General features: G+C 41.3%; 4 protein-coding genes across 4 annotated transcripts; 3 read left to right on the top strand and 1 right to left on the bottom strand.

The window, feature by feature from the left end:
• Nucleotides 1-12: 12 nt before the first annotated feature.
• Nucleotides 13-8120, top strand: lsm12b (LSM12 homolog b). The gene is made up of 5 exons (XM_017438877.3): nt 13-179; nt 2642-2775; nt 3597-3706; nt 4800-4926; nt 7503-8120. Exons 1-5 carry the CDS (start codon nt 53-55, stop codon nt 7593-7595), a joined length of 591 nt encoding a protein of 196 aa, XP_017294366.1. The 5' UTR covers nt 13-52; the 3' UTR covers nt 7596-8120.
• Nucleotides 8121-8254: 134 nt separating this feature from the next.
• Nucleotides 8255-11692, top strand: LOC108249453 (reticulon-4 receptor-like 2). The gene is made up of 2 exons (XM_017438854.3): nt 8255-9369; nt 10227-11692. The coding sequence occupies exons 1-2, from the start codon at nt 9076-9078 to the stop codon at nt 10989-10991; spliced, it is 1059 nt and encodes a 352-aa protein (XP_017294343.1). The 5' UTR covers nt 8255-9075; the 3' UTR covers nt 10992-11692.
• Nucleotides 11545-14744, bottom strand: tmem101 (transmembrane protein 101). The gene is made up of 4 exons (XM_017438867.3): nt 14586-14744; nt 13380-13560; nt 12629-12775; nt 11545-12206 (listed from the first exon to the last, which is right to left on the bottom strand). The coding sequence occupies exons 1-4, from the start codon at nt 14714-14716 to the stop codon at nt 11898-11900; spliced, it is 768 nt and encodes a 255-aa protein (XP_017294356.1). The 5' UTR covers nt 14717-14744; the 3' UTR covers nt 11545-11897.
• Nucleotides 14745-16960: 2216 nt separating this feature from the next.
• gngt2b (guanine nucleotide binding protein (G protein), gamma transducing activity polypeptide 2b) lies at nt 16961-17942 on the top strand. Its single transcript, XM_017435775.3, has 3 exons — nt 16961-17062; nt 17410-17498; nt 17621-17942. Exons 2-3 carry the CDS (start codon nt 17415-17417, stop codon nt 17747-17749), a joined length of 213 nt encoding a protein of 70 aa, XP_017291264.1. The 5' UTR covers nt 16961-17062; nt 17410-17414; the 3' UTR covers nt 17750-17942.
• The last annotated feature ends 2410 nt before the right edge of the window (nt 17943-20352 follow it).

Below are 20352 nucleotides of genomic sequence, written 5' to 3'. Positions count from 1 at the left end.
GTCATCACGTCGCTTTACGTAAGGCAGGCGCTCCGGTATCCTGGCGGAGAAGATGGCGGCTCCTGGACCGGGGGAGTATTTCAGCGTCGGGAGCCATGTCTCTTGCCTCACCTGCTTGGGCCAGCGGCTCCAGGGAGAAGTGGTCGCGTTTGATTACCAGTCCAAGATGTTAACCCTGAGTATCCTTTGTTTGTCTCGCGCCGCGGACGCACGGCTGGCCGGCCTGCGTGGCTCCACGGGCCTGTAGGGTAACCGAAAATATGTCAAATAGTGATCCGCGCAGGCGTAATTGGTGCGAGCCTGACTTGAACATCTTTATCCGTTTCGAGTTATTTCGCGTTCCGACTTAGTTGTCCGTCCGCCTCTTATCAAACCGGACCCTGTCCGCGTGCGGTGGGTGTTTTAATGCGCCTCCTGAGGACGTGCATGTGTTTTGAATCCACTCATTGTATTGGCAGCCCTCGACATGGATCACTATCTGGCATCATGGCTGTGTGTGCTCTCGGCAGTTAGCAAGCTAGGTGACATTCGGCGCGTCCCGCTTCGGGCTTGAGTCCTCGGATTTTACTCCGCGCGGCCGCTTAGGCGTTGATTTCGAGACGCCGGCGGTTGTTTCTAAGAGTCAAGTGTTAGATTCCCCTGTACCCTCTGCCCTCCTCCTCCTCCTCCCTCCGCTCCGCTCCGCTCATGCTAACGGGCAGGCTGCTGTTAGCCTAGCTAGCATGCTAACTTTCGGTCAAGCCCGTTCGCTCCCGCAGCTGTCAGGGGGCTCCGTTAGCGGTCGTAAAACTCTGACTCTCGTTAGCTTTTATTTCGAGCATCCACCGAGCCTGTCGTGTTCCGGGTGACCCATTTCACCCGAATCGGATCGTGATCCAGTTGGGACAGTCGGAGCTAGCTTTAGCTTCCCGTTAACCATGCCTACATCTCTTCAAGGGGAGGAAGAGGAGGAGGGGGGCCATTATTTACGTATATTTAGATTTATTCATATAATTTCCCGGCAACTTGGGAGGAAGCAAAACGAGCGGAACTTGTGATGTAGCTACGAGACCCGAATGAATGAATGAATGACTGAATGAATGAGTGAGGAAGGTTGACAGTGTAATGTATAGCAGCTCTAGATGTTTCATTTATTTTAATTAATTGTGACAGCTGCTTTCAAACATAATGCTATGCTATTATTTAAATAAATCTCTAATATCTGATTAGCAGAGAAAAAAGTGGATTTTTAGGATTTTGCCACTACAGAAAAAATAATAAAAAGTAAAAACATTAGCGTAGGTATTGGGAGTTGAGTTTGTCCACAAGATCTGCTTTATTTTTTTCTATTAAACACCTACATTGTGGCTGTCTTTTGTTCAACCTGAGGCTACATTTAAACACAGCAGAGTTAAATTTTTGGCACCGTGCTGAAATATTCAGTAAAGTGCTTTGAGATCTTTATGATGAGGCAGTTCAGTGGAAATTTCCTATTTGTGTGGCAGGTTTGTGACTCGTATAGATACCAGGATAGCTTTTTTTTTTTCTTGTAAGTCAGTCAGCACTTTTTGTGATGCGTGTCGCACGTAAAGGGAAGCTAAAAAACCTGTTGTTCTGTAAAGTGAAGGCAGAACAAAATGCTTTCTGTTACCAAAAATACCTCGCGAGCCGCTGGTCAGAATTAAACGAAACCTGCGGGAATAATCACTGGATGAACATCTAAACCGGTTAATCTTTGAGCCAACCTGATTCAAAATGGCTGCCACAACTTTTAAAATAAAAAGACACAATAAGGGCTTTAACTCCTGAAATTTTAGATATTCACCTTAAATTTGGTGTAATAGTAGCTGAGACCTATCCCAACACAAGATTTTTTGTTTTAAAATTTAACTAATAGCTTTTGGAACCTGTTTAAAGATAGCCGCCACAGCTAACAAACATTTGCTAACACAAAAAAGGCTATAAATCAGTTGATTTTACACAAAAAAACTTATTTGATGTCATAGCTGAGTGTCATCTCCCAACACCTACGTCTCATGACAGAACTTTATTTTTAAAGCGCCTACAATTCTGTCATACACGACCTAAATTTAGTATAAAAGGAGACTGGTGATATGTATATTTTTTTGTTTGGGTTAGATGTCCATCAAGTGTTTTTTGAATTATGTAAAACCCAATAAAGGGACTTTATGGAAGCTTTTTAACTTAATGGGCCGTCACTTCCTTTGTTTGTTTTCCGTGTTTATGCTCTTTTCTTCAGATAAGCCCTAAATTCTTTAGTCCTGGGTAAATTATATCAAGATTTCTTTGTTTTAGCTGCGCTTTAAGATCAAAAACTTGTGGAAAGTTTAAATTTATGGTCATTTTATTGTGATCAGAAACTTTGTAGCTGAACCGTAGATTTAAGAGGCCGCAGGTTTAGTTGGAAAAACTGAGCCCCTGTCTGTAGTTGCCTATAGAAGCTGTATAGAACTTGCTCCATTCATTCATTCATTGTTTCTATAGGTGGCAGCGCTGCCTTGAGTCACAGGCTGTAACTGGCACAACCTTTCCCTGTCATTGCTCTGTGCTGTGAACTTATTCATGGCTCAGGAAACAATAGTAATTTTGTTCTTTTAGGTCATTGTCTCAAAATTGTCTGCCTTGACTTGTCCCCTCGAAGAATGTGCTTCCTCCAGCGGTAAGTCAAACCTCAACGACGTCATCCTGATCAACTTAGCCTATGTTTCTGAGGTGGAAATAATAAACGACCGGACTGAGACTCCACCTCCACTAGCATCTCTGAATGTTAGCAAGGTGAGTTGCTCGGACCTGCGGTGGGGGTTGATTGGAACGAAGTTGGTTTGTGCCTTGATTTACAACGAGCTGTGTGAAAGGAGGGATTCATTTCAGCGTCTCATGAACTGAAAGCTCAGCAGTTATCCTCCAAATTGTTATCTCTGGAATGCGTTCTGGTAACTTGCGGAGCATTTTAAGAGCTAATTGGCTGCATCTCATTTGCATAAAGCTGAGCGCTAGGTTTGTTTAATCAAATAAGGTGCATTAGGCACAAATTTAGATTAAACTTATACGTGTTTTCCTCGATCTTAAGGGCAAAATATCAACAGCAGCACATATTTTGTGTCTCGGCTGCTTTCAGAATCGCTGCAGTAAACTTTTTTTCATAACAGGAAGTTTTCTAAAGAAACATTTACATTGGTGCAAAAGAAAGGTGCTGCTGTTCAGGGAAAAATGCATCTTTAAGTCATTTTATCTGTGCACTGACTTCCAAAAGGACTAAAACGATGGTGCATTTTGGTGTTAATGAGCTTTAAAACTAAATTGTTTTAGTTTACTTTCTAAGTACAGTTGACCTGTTACTGACAGCAACACCTTCAGTACATTTAAAGCAGCGTTGCCATGTGATTTCCTGTCTTTGTAAAGAGAAAGATCCTAAACGTGCACTAATTGGGCCTCATCATCAGTGAACTGAGGTGAAAAGAAAAAGCCACTCTACTGATAAATAAAGATGTAGCACAGCCTTATGATTAAAATCTACAAATATGTGAATAAAATCCAGAGTTTTGGGACAAACTGCTCCTTGTTTTAACTCTTTGTTCCGTTTTAAATCTTCCCAGCTTGCCAATCGAGCACGGACAGAAAAGGAAGACAAGCTGTCCCAAGCCTATGCAATCAGTGCTGGGGTTTCTGTGGAGGGCCAGCAGCTATTCCAGACTATTCACAAAACGTAAGCATGTCATACGGTCAGATCATTTGTTGTTGTTTTGATCCAACTTAAACAACTTGTGGATCTTTTATTAGTGATTCCAGGTTAAATTTCAGGAAAATAACTGATCTAAGTTTGAGTGGAATCAAACACAGTCGAGAATATTTACTAAAGCTCCATAAATATTTTTAGAAAAGATCCTTTTTATTGTTATCTCACACACGGTGAGTGGAAATGGTGCCAGCAGTTAGTTTTACAGGTTAGTCCATCTCCACTCGTGAAACTCATTTTACATTTTCCTTAACTTGACTGATGAAGGAAATCATTCACCTTCATCTAAAACCAGATTTCAGCTCCTGTAAATGTTTGATTATCGCTCTCAGTTTGAGCTCACAGCGAGTCCTCCTCTGGGTTGTTTTTGTAGCAAAATGAGTTTAGGTTTATTTCACACACAAAGGGATTAATATGCATGTTTGTGTTGTCTGATTGTTTACATTATAGGTTTAAAACTAGATTTGTGGTGTTTTATTACAATTCAGAGGGCTGCGATGCCATCGTTTAACGATTTTCGAGTCATTTAACTACGTTGAAACTTAAATATCTGGTTTATTTTACACAAAACACTCATATTTCCATGCCTATTAAAGATTGCACAATAACCTGTCAAAAAACAAGCATTTTAATCACAAGCTGCTGACCAACTATTAGCATAGATGCTAACTTAACATGGGAGATGCCATAGCAAAGCTAACCCAACTAGCATCGGGGTTATCCCTGGAAATTTACACACAAACCAGATGTTTTAAAGTCATTACTAAAGATGAACCGATGTTCTTCAGTGAGGAAAAGGTGAGAAATGTGAAAACACCCAGCTTTACCGCTGCTTGTTTCTGGTACAGGAAGCTACGGTGTCTGTAGTGGGACAAACGGCACCGCAGCAAATACTCCGACCCTCAGGACAGATGTGATAAAATCAATTCAGAACCGTTCGTGCCTGTATCTTTGACGTGTCTGTTCTCGAATCTTCATCTTGTTTTTCTTTAATAATTTGAGGATTAATTTGAATGCCGATCTCTCCAAGTGCAAACAAGCTAACGTTGACTTTCCTTTGCAGCATCAAAGACTGTAAATGGCAGGAGAAGAACATTATTGTGATGGACGATGTCGTAATCTCACCGCCTTACCAGGTCGAGAACTGCAGAGGCAAAGAGGGAAGCGCTTTAAGTCACGTACGCAAAATAGTAAGTTTGCTTTATTGATGCACATTAAGGTGTTGGTTTGTTTTGTTTTTAAATTCTGGTGAAAGTGTGCACGACTTTAAGTTCAGCAACCTCTTTCAAGAAGCTGATATTTATCTTTAATTAGTTGGGTTCAATGTGACTGTTATGTTTTCAGGCAAAAAGGGACAAAATGTTTCATTTCAGACGAGACTGATGGGATCCCTATTTTAAATAAATGAAAACGTGAGTGTGGGATTTGGTCGTCCTGTTCTTGTTGCAGAAAACAGAACAGTGTCGCTGTTCGCAGAAACCTCTGGGATGGCTTAACGGACAGATGTTCCCCTGATTAAACCTGCTTTCAGGACGGCTGAACGTTCCTCAGTCAAGTTTTCTGCAGCCGTGGCAAAAAAACAAAAAACCTAAACCATAAACCAAAGAAGCTCGGTGCTGAGGTGCTAGTTGGACATCGTTGTTGTCCTAATCTGACTGGATGTGATTTATGTGCAGCGGAGAAAAGGGGAGAAGAAATGCCAGATGTGCTATAAAAAGATTAGTTTCAGCATCTGCTGTTTTTCATTATTAGCCGACTACATCCCATCTGTATTTCCTCTCCTCTGTCAGCGAGGACGAATGACTCCAGATAATTTGACACCTTGTAATTTTTAGTATAGATCTCCAGAAGCTGAGGTTTAATCATTTAGGGTAACTGGAAATAATACAGAACCTCTCTACTTTAAAGCCTCTTTAATGACTGATTTGATTATTTTAAGTAGATAGAAACTAGGGTTGTAAGAAGACTCGACTCATGAAATAAGATTTTCCTGATATTTTTACCTCGGCTGGCGTCTCTTCAGACGTTAGAACGGTTCTCCGGCTGTCACGACCTTCCAACTTCTCATTAAAGCTGTTACCTACATACCTACCTGGGGAGTCCGGCTCATTTTCACAGATTTGTGACACAAATTAAACACCTGATCAAGAGCCAACCTGACTTCTTCTTTTTTTTTTTTTTTCCAAATCTTGAGAAAAAATGCCCCTTTTTTTTATGTCAAAATATTCAAACAGAAAAATGAAATTAACTGAAATGAATCTTCCTTTTTAATCAATTTCAATAAAAACATACTACCAAAAGCCATGAAAACGACTTTTAAAACCTTTTGAAAATCCAGACGGCTATCAGTGTTTCACCCTAAAATTACAGAAGAAAACAAAAAGATAATCTGGCTAAAATCAGTCAGTCTGCAGCGGTGGTGTTCTCTGACGGGTGTCCGTTGTTCTGAGAGTCCGAGTCGTTGAAACACTCAGGACTGACTGAAGAGGACATTAGAGTGAAACTCCTTTGTGTGTTTTTATTATTTTCCACAGAGAAGAGCTGCTCAGTGAACTGTACAGCCAGATTTCTCCTCTCAACTCAAACTGTTTGAGAGGTTCAGTCTTTGTTATCCGCTTCAAAGTTGACAAATTACCGTGCGAGCTCGGCGTCAAGTCTGCTCTGTTTTAAATGTGCAGCAGAGGCTCTTCCCCCTCAGCACGTAGCTGCAGAGGGCTACAGCGGCCTTCACAGCGCAGCTGGGGTGTGGACGTTTCTGTCCACATAAATGACTGAAACCTGAGTGCTTCATGAGGAAGTTTTCACGAGAAATCTTGTGATGTTTAAATCTCGTAAGATTTTGTTATATCCTTAAAAGAAACCCAAAACAGGAAATGATGTCGGAGCATGATTTTAAAGACTAAACGTAGGTTTAAAATAAGTCTGTTTCAGTCAGCTTTGATGGAACTCCTGTCGTATGTTTTATAATGTTCATTCAAGATTAAAATCCCATCAGACCGTCTCCTCAGATCTGTTTGAAAAAGTTCGGGTCACTTGTAGGTAAAGTTGAGCTCTCATCTACAGCAACAGTAACAACACAAACATGTTAATTTAAACATGTGATTAAAACTACTCAGGACACCTTCGATAAGTATTAAAATAAATCACGTGTAACGCTAACACTTAGACTCCTGATTTAACACCTGAGTTCTGGAAACCTCCGGCTGGAAGGAAGAGCCTGAAACTCTGAACAAAGAATGGGACTCGTCCAATCCTGGTCCTGGAGGGTCTCAATCCTGCAGGTTTTAGGTGTTTCTCTGCTCTTCCAGTCCTGCTAATCACTCAGTCATTAAGAGCAGAGAAACATTTAAAACCTGCAGGATGGTGGTCCTCCAGGACCAGGACCAGAACTGGACACCCCTGCCTAATCAAACAGGGATGCTGGTCATGGTTGTGGCTCACTAATCAGCCGACTGGACCATTTAACTCTCCGAGTTCTTTTCTTTTGAAGATGAATACAAAGAAAAGGACAGAACTGATTGAACAGAAGCGTGATAAAACCTGCTCTGTAGAGCTCGGCGTGAAAATGTGAAGGTGTCCTTGAACGACGCGAACGCTGATGGCCCTTTATGCACGCAGCTTCATTTATCATTAATTAAATTCCTCAGAAACCGAAATGCTGCGACGCATTCGCAGCGTATCCTTAATCTGTGTGAGGACTAAGAAGTCTAGTTGTCGGCGTTTCTCTTCCCTGTCCATTAATCGTCTTCTCGCTTTCCTGACGCAGGTTGAGAAACATTTTAGAGACGTGGAAAGTCAGAAGTCCATGCAACGTTCACAAGCACAGCAAACACAGAAGGACTCCACTTTATCTTCTTGAGTTGGCGGTGCGGATCGGCCGGGGAAGGCGACGCGGGTGGTTTTGTTCCCACTGCCAGACAAAGTCGGCATTCCTTGTCCTCAGTCCGAGTCCACGAGGAGGAGCGCTGAGGGCCCTGGATCCTGAAGATCAAAATACCTTAAAATGAAAAAGACAAAAAAAGAGAGAGGAAAGATTAAATCTTAAATTAGACTTTATAAAGAATAATTTAAACATGATTCATAAAGCAACCATAGTTTCCTTAACTAACGTGTCTCATTCTGCCCCCTCCCTCCACTCTCCCCCTCCTGTCCCTGAATCCTTTTCTTTTTCCGCCCTCCTCCTTTTGCCTTCAGTTCCATTTAAAAAAAAGAAAAAACTAGAACAGTCAGAAAGGCTTGTTAGCATTGTTTTGTCATTATTTTTTTATTTTTTTTTTTTCTGTATCCATGTTCTACTGTCTGTATTTTCTGTATTTTAAACAAAATGTGACTTGAAACGCCACACTTTAAAGGACATTTTCTAAAATAAAAGTAACAAAAATTCTGACTGTAATGATGTATATTTCAACGATCTGTTATTTGTTTGGAGAACGTGGTTTAACCTGTGGAAAGGCTGCAGTTTTTCATCAGATTGGATATTTAAAGCCATGCTTGGGCTTCTATTTCAGCTTTGTAATCTGCAGTTTGAGAGGACTGGTTTTAAATTTTTTTGACATTTTAAAGCTTCTCTAATGCTGCGTGATGACATTTGGTTATCAGAGTTTATCCAGCTGAGAGAAGAGCAATCCGCTGAATACTTTGTGCTTTTAGTAACCATTCGATGGCTGGGACTTAAGGTTTCTGTAACTTTTATAGCTTTAAGCTTTTTATTTACAAATATTTTCCCCGTACGTCTTCATTGTTCTCTTTAAACAGCAAACTCGCTCTGTTTTTGTCTTGTGCTACTTTTAGCTCTTTTTAGCTGGCGTTTTGTTAGTCAGTTCTCTTTGGCCTATGGTGGTCGTCTGCTGGTCTGCAGTTATGTCTGTGAGCTTCCCTGGATAATTGCTTGGGCTGAAATGGCGAACGGTCAAATCCTTTTCAAAGTATTAAGGATTAAGTTTTCTTTGCATGTTTGGTGATTTATCAAAAAGATGGCTTTTCCAACGGTGCAGCTCCATCCTCCCGGCACAGACGGGTTTATATCAAATCCATACACTTATGTAACGAAGAAAAAACAAGATAACGTGACTGATATCATGCAAGTCTCCCTCATGTATCCATATAGTGAAGCAGATGTAAATCCTGTTTTTAGGAAAGGGTCCAAAAGCGACCAGGTTTGCTCTCCAGATATGGTTATGTGATCATTAGTTTAAGCCCATAATCCCTGATCTAATCGGGACTTTTCCATGTGTGCTCTCAGATATGTTCGCAGCACATTCAGTTGCGTCTCTCTGAGGATGTACGTGAAGGTTAACCATGGCTTTCAGCAGGACTGAGAGCACTTTGACCCCGGGAAGATGTTCTCCAGCCGCTGCGTGATGCTCTGCCTGGTTCCTCTGCTGCCTCTGCTGAGCGCCGTGTCGGGCTCCAGGCCGTGCCCCGGCTCCTGCCTGTGCTACGAGTCCTCGGACCTGGTGGACTGCAGGTCTCGTGGGCTGCACCAGGTCCCCCCAGGAGTGCCCCACGGCGGCTGGCTGCTGGATCTGAGCGGGAACAAGCTGAAGGAGGTGCGCACCAGATCGTTCGTGGGACTGTGGTCCATCAAGATCCTCCTCCTGTCCAACAACAGCATCCATGTTCTGCATCCACAGGTACGAAAAAATACCACTTTGTCCGACATGTAGTGATTCGCAAAATGATTCTTTCCTCTCTTTATATTTTATTGCCTTTAAAAACCTGTATTTAATTGGGGTTTTTACATTTTATTAAAAACGATAATGATGTTAAATGGGAAGAAAGGCTTTAACCATTAGCTGCAGAAGCTGCACAATTAGAGCAATCCTAAGTGTCAAATGATCAAACCCTGTAAGAAACATCATGAAGGCCAAGGAACTCTCCACACAGGTCAGAGATTAAGTGAAGTACAGACCAGGGTTGGGTCCTAAACCCTGATGCCGCCACAGCAAACCTGCAGAGAGAGGAGGGTGAAGAAAACCCTGAAGGAATCAGCAGATCTTCTGTAGCTGCAGGAAAGAGACCCAGATTAAAGAAAAGCTGGACTGTTTGGAATTTCTTCCCCATAACGTGTAAAAAGAGGTGGTCAGACGAGACCAAACTCCAACTTTTAGGCCATTCAGGACATGTCGGAGGCAAATCTACCACCTTTCATCCTTCTGAGAACAACATCCCTAAAGTGAAGCATGGTGGTGGCAGCGCCATGCTGTGGGGATGTTTTTCATCATCGGTACAGAGAAAGTCTGGTGAAGTTGTTGGGGTCTTCCAGAGATTTGAGACTGAACAAACAGAACAACTCTGTTTATTCTTTAGAATAACTTTCAGAGTTTTTTATTTTAAAAGTAATCACTGGGTGGACATTCACAACCAAATAACTTTAAAACCCAGACATGGATCTAACTCAGTCAATTTTACAGATGAGCTAAAATTAGATGAGGCAGCAGTTGAGATCAGTTTACTGATACCTTTTAACCTCTCAGTGTCTGTTTTCCAGTGTCTGTCGTCGCTGCAGTTTCTGGAGAGGCTGGACCTGAGCTTCAACCGGCTGCGTCGGCTCCCTCAGGATCTCACGAGGAGTCTGTCCTGCCTCCAGGAGCTCCGGCTGGACCACAACCTGCTGCAGCACGTGGACTCGTCCTCTCTGGGAGACTCGGACAACCTGAGGAAACTGGACCTCAGCCACAACCGGATCCGAACGGTGGATGTCAGAGCCTTCAGCGGCCTGTCTCGCCTGCGCTTCCTCAGCCTGCAGGGGAACAGGCTGAACGTGCTCAGAGAGGGCCTGCTGAGCCGGCAGCAGAGCCTGGAGGTCCTGCTGCTCGGCCACAACAACATTTCAGAGATCCAGACCGAAGCTCTGGCTCCGCTGCGCAGCCTCACCCTGCTGGGGCTCCAGGGGAACCAGCTGGAGCACATCAAGTTCAAGAGCTTCCTGAAGCTGCAGACCACCAGCACCCACCTGCAGATGTCCCTCAACCCCTGGATGTGTGACTGCGACCTGCAGCGCGTCTTCGGGAAGATCCAGCACGTCCGACACCTGCACGTGGAGGACTACCAGGACATCGTCTGCCACGCCCCTCCTCAGCAGGCCGACAGCCCCCTGTCCTCCATGGACAGCCAGCTGTGCATGGCCGAGACGGCCTCGGTGCTCGTCATCACCATCACCGTGATGCTGGCCGTGGTCGGGGCACTGGTCAAAGCAGAACGCAACCGCAAGAACAAGCAAGCTGCGAGTGACGCGGAGGCTCAGGAGAAATGACAGAACCGGTCCTGAGGCCGACTCGGGACCAGGCGCTGGTGGAAAATGGAATGGATCGCTCTTCAGAAGAAATGGGACAAAGAGCAGTGAACACGTCACCTGGACGATGGTGGGTACCTGCTGACAGATCACCTGATTGAGCTGAACTACAGTTCTGTGCAAAAGTCTCGAGTCATCCTTCAGCTTTTTTGTGATCTTTGGCTGCTTTTTCACTGGAATGGTATTTGTTTAGGTGACTTAACTCAAAACACTGACAGTGTTTTATTGCTGAATTGATGAAAAATACCAAAGATTAAACCATTTTGCTGCATAAAATGGAGTAAGGACAGAAAGGAAGTCCTGAGACAAACTTTTAAAGACTAAAAGATCACAAAGAAGCAAAAATGAAAAGTTAGAAATACACAAAGATATTTATTACAATATAAAACCATTTTCTTGGTCTTGAAATGTTGTGTTAACAGAAAATATAAATCTTTTGCTGTCTGGGTGAAAGGCTGAAGTGAAATACTCTCCCAGATGATCGTACATTTTACTTCAACAGAAGATACAAACGCAGAGTTCTCTGAATTTATTAAAAACCTGTCGCGTATGTACACATTAAAACCAACTCGTCTGTTTATTAGCAACGTGTTTCCATTGTAAAAGTTGTCAGCATGATTGTAGTATCAGAGCATGTAAACATGACATCAAATAAATAAAGACATTTGCGTTAAAAAACAGAAGCCTGGGTTTTTCTTTCTGAAGCAAAGCTGCCGACCGACAGGTGAAGAAAACCTCGAGTCCCACCGTCTGAGCTCGGAGTGTTTTGAATCCTGAGTTGTCGCCGGGCAACAGCAGCTTTTAGCAAAATTAGAGCCCCAACAATCTCATCCTCGGTCCGGAAAAGTTCTCCCTGGTGATCGGTTTTTAACCGTCAGTGGCTAGAATCAACACGGCGCCGAAGATGCCCACGTTGTGGCCTATCAGCTTCATCTGGTTCCAGAACTCCACCTTGCAGTTGTTGTGCCAGTAACTGATGTTGCCGTCGATGAGGAGAACGACCAGAGGAAGGACGGTGGCCAGGATCTGAGCCGCCAGGCGGACGTAACAACCGGAGAGGAAGGCCAGAGCCAGAACTCCGAACAGAACCTCCATCAGCATCAGAGTGATCTCCCCTCCGGCGATGTGGTTCAGATAGGCCTGTCGGTCCTCTTTGCTGTGCTGCAGGGAGTACACCTGGTGGACAGAATGTGGTACTGCAGGTAAATTAACAGTAAATCAGGCTCATCGTACATCAGTGGTGGTCACCATGCTGCATGTTTTATTTGATTAACAGGCTTCTGCAGAACCTGAGGAGGTGAATTAACCACTGAATCAGGTGTGTTGGAGCAGGAACCGTCTAAAACATGCAGGATGTTGGCCCTCAAGGACCAGGATTAGACTCCACTGTCACACGGATTAGTTGGGAGTAAACTGATATGCATTCCTTAAAGCCAAAAAAAAAAAGCTGATCTGTCAGATTTTACACGGTTTGTTTTGTCAAAATAAAAGTTAATGAGCATCAAGATCCAAGACGACAACAACAAAAGGAAAACTACAGGATTTGTGTTTCAGCTGGAGTTCATGGCAACTACTTCAGTCCCAAACATGGCTCTTACCACACAGATAAGGTAGATCCCCAGAAATATCTGCCCAGTGGACTGCAGGGATCTGCTGCGTGCTTTCTGTCTGTAGATCTCTCCCGCGCCGCTGGACAGAACCAGGAAGCCCCCGATGATCGCCAGCGCTCTAGAGTACATCCGGACCTGCAGCACGACAAGGTTCAACCACAGAGTCTAACAAATCTGCCTATTTTCAGACTTCCAGTGGTGGCCAACAAGTTTTACCTTCATTTGTGACACAGATCTGCTTTGGATTAATATTTCAACAGGAATCCAAGATATTTTCTATACTTATTTATAAATTGGATTCATATCTGATTCTTACAGAAGTTCAACCTCTTTCTGACCCAAATAGGTACTTGTTTATGTCTTGTGCAGCAACACTTATAAAGTCAAACTAAATAAAGGCTAAAGGAGGTGTAAAACAAATCTGGAGCTGAACTGAACAGGAAATCATGGAGGTATGTCCCAAAAAAAGTATTTGAAAATGCAGTCAGTGAAAATATATACTGAATGTATACCACAATGTTTGTATTTTAACAATACACTGCTACTATAATCACAGAAATTAAAATAAAGAGTGAAAAATAAAGAGTTAATATGAGTTAAGCTTTAGTTCTGACCTCAACAAAATCCTGATGTTGATGTAATTTTCGAGTCCCTCTAAGCTACAAGTTTAGAACCAGAAACGTTATAAACATCAACACCGTTCTGTCCTCAGTTCTGTGAGTCAAAGGGGGTTACTCACCTTCAGCCAGTCCCCATAATGCACCTGTTCTCCAACATAGGATGCATAAGTGCTGACGGCCAGCTGAACGGCGGCGCACAGAGCGAACCACCTCCTCTTCACGCCGAAGGACATAAAGCTGGAGCAGAGGACTGCCACCGCCATGTCCACGTACAGATACGGTATGAGGATGTCCGGCTTTCTGGAGGAGAAAAAAAAAACTGTCTAATCAAACTTTCCTGAGACATTTAATCACTCATTTATCAATTTAAAGTTTATCTTTGTGGTTGTTACAATATGTATGCATTGTGCAAAGAAAAGTGTGCTTTTCTACGGAAAAAAGCACCAAACTATGAATTGTTTTGTACTTTTTTTGTCATCATGAGTAGTTTTATTTAATCCAGAGAATGCTCAAATAACAAAAACTATTCATAATGAAGTAATTACATCGCATTTAAGTGAACAGCAGTACATTATACAAACATCTTTGTGAAGGTATCTGTAACCATTTTGTATTTTTCTCTTGAGGCGAAAGAACAATACAAGACTAAACCCATAATTTAACCAGAAAATTAAAGTAACGAGCACAATTATGAAAAGAATGGGGTTCTGAAAAACAGCACATAAAAGTAAACCAAAAATCCTCATTTTAGTTAAAATGAACTACACTATAATCATTATAATTATGAAAAATGAACAACTTAGCTAACTGCTCTCATTCTGTAGATATAAAGGGAAACTAAGTCAAGTAAGAAGAGCAGGAAGGTATTAAAAATAGCCTCCTTTTCCCCCCGGAGCAGCTATAATTACAGGATAAGTCTGGGGATGTGGATGTGCAAGTTTGAACAAACCACCCACAGACTAAATTAACACACAACCAGAGGAGAAAAGAACAAATGAGGCTGTTAGAAATGACAGCCTAAGATTTATTAGTCTATATAGCAGAGAATAGGCTAAACATAACCTGCTATCTTAACTGAAAACAGCGAATTTCTTTTACTGAACTTCGTAAAATTGCAATATAGACCATTTTAATGCTTGTAAACATTGTCTTAATGTGTAATATTTAATATTTAACTGCATCTGCCGACGTGTAGCTGTTACCAGTCGAAATAAAATGTTATTTATATCATTTAGACGCGTAAAATGACTGAGCTACCGTTAGCTTGGTGGCTAACTTTAGCTAGAAGCTTGTTAAAAGTACGCAATACTTTATCTTTTTTTTACCTTTTTGAGTCCGCTCTTTCAGCAAAGAGCATTAGCATGCTGAAGCAGTTCCAGAACCCGAAACGGGTCAAAATAAACGCCCCAAGCTGGCTGAGAAACCGTAACATCTGCTTTCTACTGGGACCCGCCATGGTTGAAGCTCGTTTTACTCGCCAACGACGAAACAGACAGCTCAACTTCCGGTAAAAAAAAAACAAATAAAACACCGCTTCGTATCAAAATAAAAGCACGTGGCGGTCTACTCGTCGCAGAGAAAGCACTTTTCATTCAAACGGTTGAAGGGAAGCTCTTATTCTGAAGGAAGCTTTAAGTTCCGGGGTGAACGTGTCCTCCTATTGGCTGAGCCAGTCAGTAGGTTCGACTAAGGCAATCAACGGTCCTTCTGCGCCATCTAGTGGACAAAAATTATAATTACACAAATCATCAAAATGGGAGAAAAAAAATCTCTTCCTCATAGATTTGTACAAAAATAAAAAGTTTAACATGAAAACATAAAAATGAATACGTCACAAAACATGATTTATTAAAAAAATATGTGAAAAAGTGAAATAAAAGCAAGTGAATAAAAAATAAACAATTATTACTGAGGAACAGCAGTGAGATAGGTTGATTAGTTGAGATTGGGAGGTTTTTATTGCAAATTTGAAGCATCTATTTTTAGTTAACCTCTATACAATAGCAAGTACCATTTTATTATAATATGCTTAAAAAGGACACAGTTGTTTTCTTCTGTATTACTTTTGTTTAAAAAGAAAAAGACTGTCAAATATATCACTGTTTTTATTTGATTATTTTCTTTCTTGTGATAATTTATTGACCAGAAACTTTAAAGGGAATCTCAAGCACATCAGTGACAATGAGACAGTTTTTTTTGTAAACAGTAAACAGTTTTAAAATAAAAACGATGCTAATATGTGCTCAGTGACGCTCACCTCCACACTGTTAATCCACGCTGACGTGTCTCAGGTTAATCTCCAGCACTAACCCAGATCCTGAAAATGGCTTAGTGTGAGTCCTGCAGAAGGCTGAGCTCATTTCCCACATCGAATGTCAAACAGAGGTGATGTTTGAATGACCTGAAGTCATGAAATTTATATGCGAGCAAACCTTTTTAACCTTTTTGAACAGCACCAGTTGTTTTGGAGAAAGAGCACAGATTAAAGTGAGTTTTTAAGTGCAAAGAGAATAGAAAACCTAATCAGTTTCTCCCAAATAAAGTAAAAATCAAGCTTAAATTCGAATATCAGTGTGTGCTACAGCGCAGCCTGCTCAATTATCTGTACTGTTAGCAAAATATCCCCTCAAACAAAGAACAGATTTAAATGAAACTTTGGGACATTAGTCACTGGGTGCAAATCTACATCTGATTCCCTGTTAGAGTCATCCCAATTCAAGATGGCTGCTACAGCTAAGCAAACTTAGCAAACACAAAATATCTGTAACTCAGTCAGTTTTACAGACACTGAGCTAAAGTTCGGTGTAGTAGCAGCTGAAGGTCATCTCCAACGTTTACTCTGAGCTCTAACTGATCATACGAGAACTGTTTTTAAAACGTTACCATCAACTATTAGAGTCAAGTCTGTCTGTTTGTTAGCAAAATATCTCATGGACCACGAGACGGATTTTAATGAAACTTTCAGAAAGCAATCACTAGGTGCACATCTATAACTGATTAACTTTTGGAGTCAATCTATTTAAAGATGGCCACCACAGCTAACTGACCTTTAGAAAGACAAAAATGGCTGTAACTCAGTCAGTTTTACAGATATGAAGCTAAAACTTGGTGTGAAAGTAGCCGAATATCATCCGCAACATGTACTCTTTTGCTTAAACCTTTGGAACTGAATGTTGGTGACAATCCTGTCTGTCTGTTAGCAAAATATCTCATGCACCACTGGATTGATTTTAACAAAATTGTTAGAAAGTAATCATTGGATGTACGTGTACAAGTCATTAACCCAATTCAAGATGAATGCCACAACCTTAACCTTAATATACAGTTATTGAGCTAAATGTGGTGTTGTAGTAGCAAATAGTCATTCCCAACATGTATTGTTAGCACATCTTTTAATCTTTTATTTTTTGTGTTATGGGAAATTAACAGAACTTTGGTTTTCTGGCAATTTCCTCCTCTAACATTAAAGTTAAAACTCAGGTAAAATGAATCACTTCATCTTGCGTGTTTGTAAGAGATTCACGTTTGCACAATCAGACGACGTCGTGCTTAAAAACCGCCACCATTCAAACCTCATTGTTTCACCACACAGATTGTCAGAATCTGCTTCCTGTTCGGGGGTTAAACTCCCTGATTGTTTAATCCCATCAGAGGGGATTGGTGACATCAGGTGCAATCCGGTGGCGACCTCAGCCAAAAGGATCAGCTGTGGGATGACACAGATCTGTCAGAGGAGGAGAAGCAGCCAGGCGAGAGGAAGCCACACATCTCTCTGATCGTTGGGGGTCCCGCCATTCAACAGGTAAAAACATTGTTTCAGGCATTTGTCTTCGCTGGACTGAGACTTTAGAACACAGGTGTCAAACGCCATTCCTCGGGGGCCGCTCTCCTGCATGTTTTAGACGTGTTCTTGCTTTAAAACACCTGGTTTAAATGGATGACTTGTTGCCGTGCTCCTGGAGAACCTGATGATTTGGTGAGGAGGTGATTAAACCGTTTGAATCAGGTGTGTTGGAGCAGAAAAACCTAAAACCTCCAGGACAGCGGCCCTCGAAGCCTGGAGTTTGACACCTTGGCTTTAGAACACATCTAAAAAAAAAGGAAAAACCTGCATGTTGTTGAAGTTTGACACATGACCTCCTCTTACAGTCAGGATGGCTCGGGATATGTCAGATAAAGAAATCCTGAAGATGGAGCTGGACCAGTTGAAAAAGGAAGTCAGCACACCAAGAACCCCGGTAAGTCTGTTTGCTTTTACACAGCATCAGCTGCTGTTTGTCCTTTTTAAATTAAACCAAAGTGGCTCATGTTATGTTGCATCATAAGTTTTAAACCACCTGCTTGTCTTCCTCTTGGACAGGTGAGTGCAAACTGCACGGAAACTATTGCTTTTGTCGAAGGACTGTCGCCAAACGACCAGCTGATCAAGGGCGTTTCAGATGACAAGAACCCCTACAAGGGAGACAAAGGAGGCTGTATATTAACATAGCACATAAAGAGGAAAGCCTCATTATTTGATTTGACTTTTTTTTTTGTATCAGAGCTGCTTAAGTTCATGTTACGTTCTCGTAGAGCTTTTGTGGGTTAAACGAAACAAAGCGGAGATGCGTAATAACAGCCTGAAGACTGTGTGTAGTCGTGTTTTAACCTGTAAATAAATGCAAATAGACGTTCAAACCTGACCCGTCTGCTTTGATTTCTGGCTTCCAGCTCATTTTTAACTGATTGTTTCATTTGCAAAAGCAAGGCAAAGTCAAGGGGAGTTTAATCTTAATAGGATTTGCTGGTCAGACAGGCTTGTTGACACAGAGCTGCTTCCTGTATTAAACTCTTTAAGCTCCACTCCGCATCTCGGCTTCTGCTCTGAGCTCTCCATCCAATTATAGCATCATCCTGCAGCCAATAAACCTAACTCCTGCAGCATTTGGAACAAGGCTAATGGTGAGTCTGCAGCTTTTAAAGTGCATGTTTCGTTTGCATTTCGACAGAAAATAAAAGAGGAATGATCAGAGAATATGTTTATGTTTTTAGACTTAATAAACAGGCAGCAAAATGACACAAAACAACATTTTAGGCATTAAAGGAAAACACATTTAAGATTGTAAATGTGTTTAATTTCTGCTTTAGTGAAGAAATCATCCTCACTGAATAAAATAATAGACTTCATAATTGCAGTGATGAAATAAAGAACTATAACTGGTGAAGCTGATTAGTTTTTTAAGCATACTTGTCCTTTAAAAAGTGGATTTTACAGATATAAAAACAAATAACAGATAAAATCTATTTTTTACATTAATTTCATAATCTAAAAAAAGAAAAATAAATGTTCAAATGTTCATCCCAGGACCTGAAGAGCTCATCAGGGCCTACGGGAGAGAAATGTAAGAAAGAAAGAAATGGCAAAAAATTCAAATAACTTCCTGCTGATTCAGCAATTTTGTGTGTTTTGAACCGTGTCTTAATATACAAAACCTGGTCGTACACAGATAATATTGTCCACAATAAAATAAAGGAAATGAAAGAATTTTTGTTGGTTTATTTGTTCTTAATTAGCTTTTATTGTAGTTAAAGTTTACATTTGAATCCTGAATCTTTGTGGTGGATTAAAAGAAAAAAGTTCAGGATATTATTTGCAAAAGTTATTCTACTGTTGAGCTTTTCTTTTGTAAAAGTTATCCAGGAAATTATTAAAACTTTAAGACTTTTTTCACAGCAGCCTTTCTGAGCTGTAAAATAATAATAAACTAATGTTAGAAACAAAAAGCTGGCATCAGAAAGAGCCTTTATAGAGTCATTATTTTGGTTCTAAAGTGCTTTTCTTCCAGGCAAAAACACAAAACTATCAGTTTCCACAGGCTCGGCCTACAAGTTTGTAGTTTGTTTTGTTTTATTGTATCTCTGGCTGCAGATTCTGCAACTTAAAGTCAAGGAAAAAAATAGAAATTATCTAATCTTAGTGTAAAGTTCATTCACAGACACGAGGAAATGATAACAGGGTAAGAAATCTCTGCCATAATGAAGATAACACAACATTAAATGGTGTTCGGGTCAAACTGACCCAAAGTTACGAGGGTTTCTTTAAGTCTATCTCTCTCTCGCTCTCTTCTGAGGGCTTCAGGAGGGTTAAAGTTCACTGTCTGCAGATAGGAGAGGATTAGTTATATAAGTGTTTTACAGTTTGCATTTCTTGGTTCCTAAAGGACAAAGAGTCTGACCTGAATTTTGAAACTCAGTGATTTCAATCAGCTGCAGGCGTGTAAAGACATAAAACAGGGCACTAAAGAGCTGCGATAAGTAAATTATCTTAATTGCCTTATCAGATAAGAGCCGTTTCATGATTAATTTACAAACGTGGATGGATTTGCTGGTTTCCTTCTGCAATAATCAATAAAATAAACTGATGTGGCTGCAGCCAAAACGCTCTAATTTTGTCCCATCGGTCCTGGGAACTTTGGGGTTCGTCAGCAATATTTTAGGGAATTCCTTTCAGGGAATTTCCCTCCTGGGTCTTCTTCCATGGAGCCTTTGTTTTACCATCCATCTGATACGCCTGAGTTGTGCAGCCCCATGAACTTTATACTGTTTAATAATATTGGCTGTTGTAGTCAGAGGAACATGAAGCTGCAGGGAGATGGTCTTGAAGCCTTTACCTTTGACGTGGATATCTATAAAACCAAAAAAGGGTGTTGATTAGAGTAAAACTGACCTTTCGTTTGACTTTCTTCACCCCCCTCTCAAATCTTCTCAGTCCAAAATATGAACAGTTTGGTCCTCAAAGGAGTGTCCCTTATCCTTAAGGTGTAGGTGAACAGCTGTCTTGTTCTGAGGAGGTGGCTCTCCTGTGTTGAGTCATGCGTCTGTGGAGAAGCTGTTTGGTTTCTCCAATATAGAGGTCTGAACTTTCCTCTGTTCCTCAGTTTGTGTCCTTAGGATGGACCAACCTGTACCAGGATGTTGTGTTTGGAGAAAATCCTTCCGAGTTTCTCAGATGCTCCCTCAACATAAAGGATGACGATGTTTGTTCCGTCTCTTCTTCTCCTTGTTCTGTTCAGCGTTGTGTTTTCTAGATTTCCTCGCTGATTTGACAAAAGC

Source organism: Kryptolebias marmoratus, linkage group LG17 (genome assembly GCF_001649575.2).
Source record: "Kryptolebias marmoratus isolate JLee-2015 linkage group LG17, ASM164957v2, whole genome shotgun sequence".
Lineage (NCBI taxonomy): Eukaryota > Metazoa > Chordata > Actinopteri > Cyprinodontiformes > Rivulidae > Kryptolebias > Kryptolebias marmoratus.
The sequence above is the reverse complement of the archived record's forward strand: the minus strand, read 5'-3'. Positions and strand labels throughout refer to the sequence as shown.

Bases quoted from the DNA above. Each gene is read 5' to 3' on its own strand.
- lsm12b (XM_017438877.3), top strand. From the start codon at position 53: ATGGCGGCTCCTGGACCGGGGGAGTATTTCAGCGTCGGGAGCCATGTC. The intron at 2,776-3,596 runs GTGAGTTGCTCG...AAATCTTCCCAG, and splicing joins CATCTCTGAATGTTAGCAAG to CTTGCCAATCGAGCACGGAC. The intron at 4,927-7,502 runs GTAAGTTTGCTT...TTCCTGACGCAG, and splicing joins TAAGTCACGTACGCAAAATA to GTTGAGAAACATTTTAGAGA.
- LOC108249453 (XM_017438854.3), top strand. From the start codon at position 9,076: ATGTTCTCCAGCCGCTGCGTGATGCTCTGCCTGGTTCCTCTGCTGCCT. The intron at 9,370-10,226 runs GTACGAAAAAAT...TCTGTTTTCCAG, and splicing joins TCCATGTTCTGCATCCACAG to TGTCTGTCGTCGCTGCAGTT.
- tmem101 (XM_017438867.3), bottom strand. From the start codon at position 14,716: ATGGCGGGTCCCAGTAGAAAGCAGATGTTACGGTTTCTCAGCCAGCTT. The intron at 12,776-13,379 runs GTGAGTAACCCC...GTCGTGCTGCAG, and splicing joins ATTATGGGGACTGGCTGAAG to GTCCGGATGTACTCTAGAGC. The intron at 12,207-12,628 runs GTAAGAGCCATG...TCTGTCCACCAG, and splicing joins GGATCTACCTTATCTGTGTG to GTGTACTCCCTGCAGCACAG.
- gngt2b (XM_017435775.3), top strand. From the start codon at position 17,415: ATGGCTCGGGATATGTCAGATAAAGAAATCCTGAAGATGGAGCTGGAC. The intron at 17,499-17,620 runs GTAAGTCTGTTT...CCTCTTGGACAG, and splicing joins TCAGCACACCAAGAACCCCG to GTGAGTGCAAACTGCACGGA.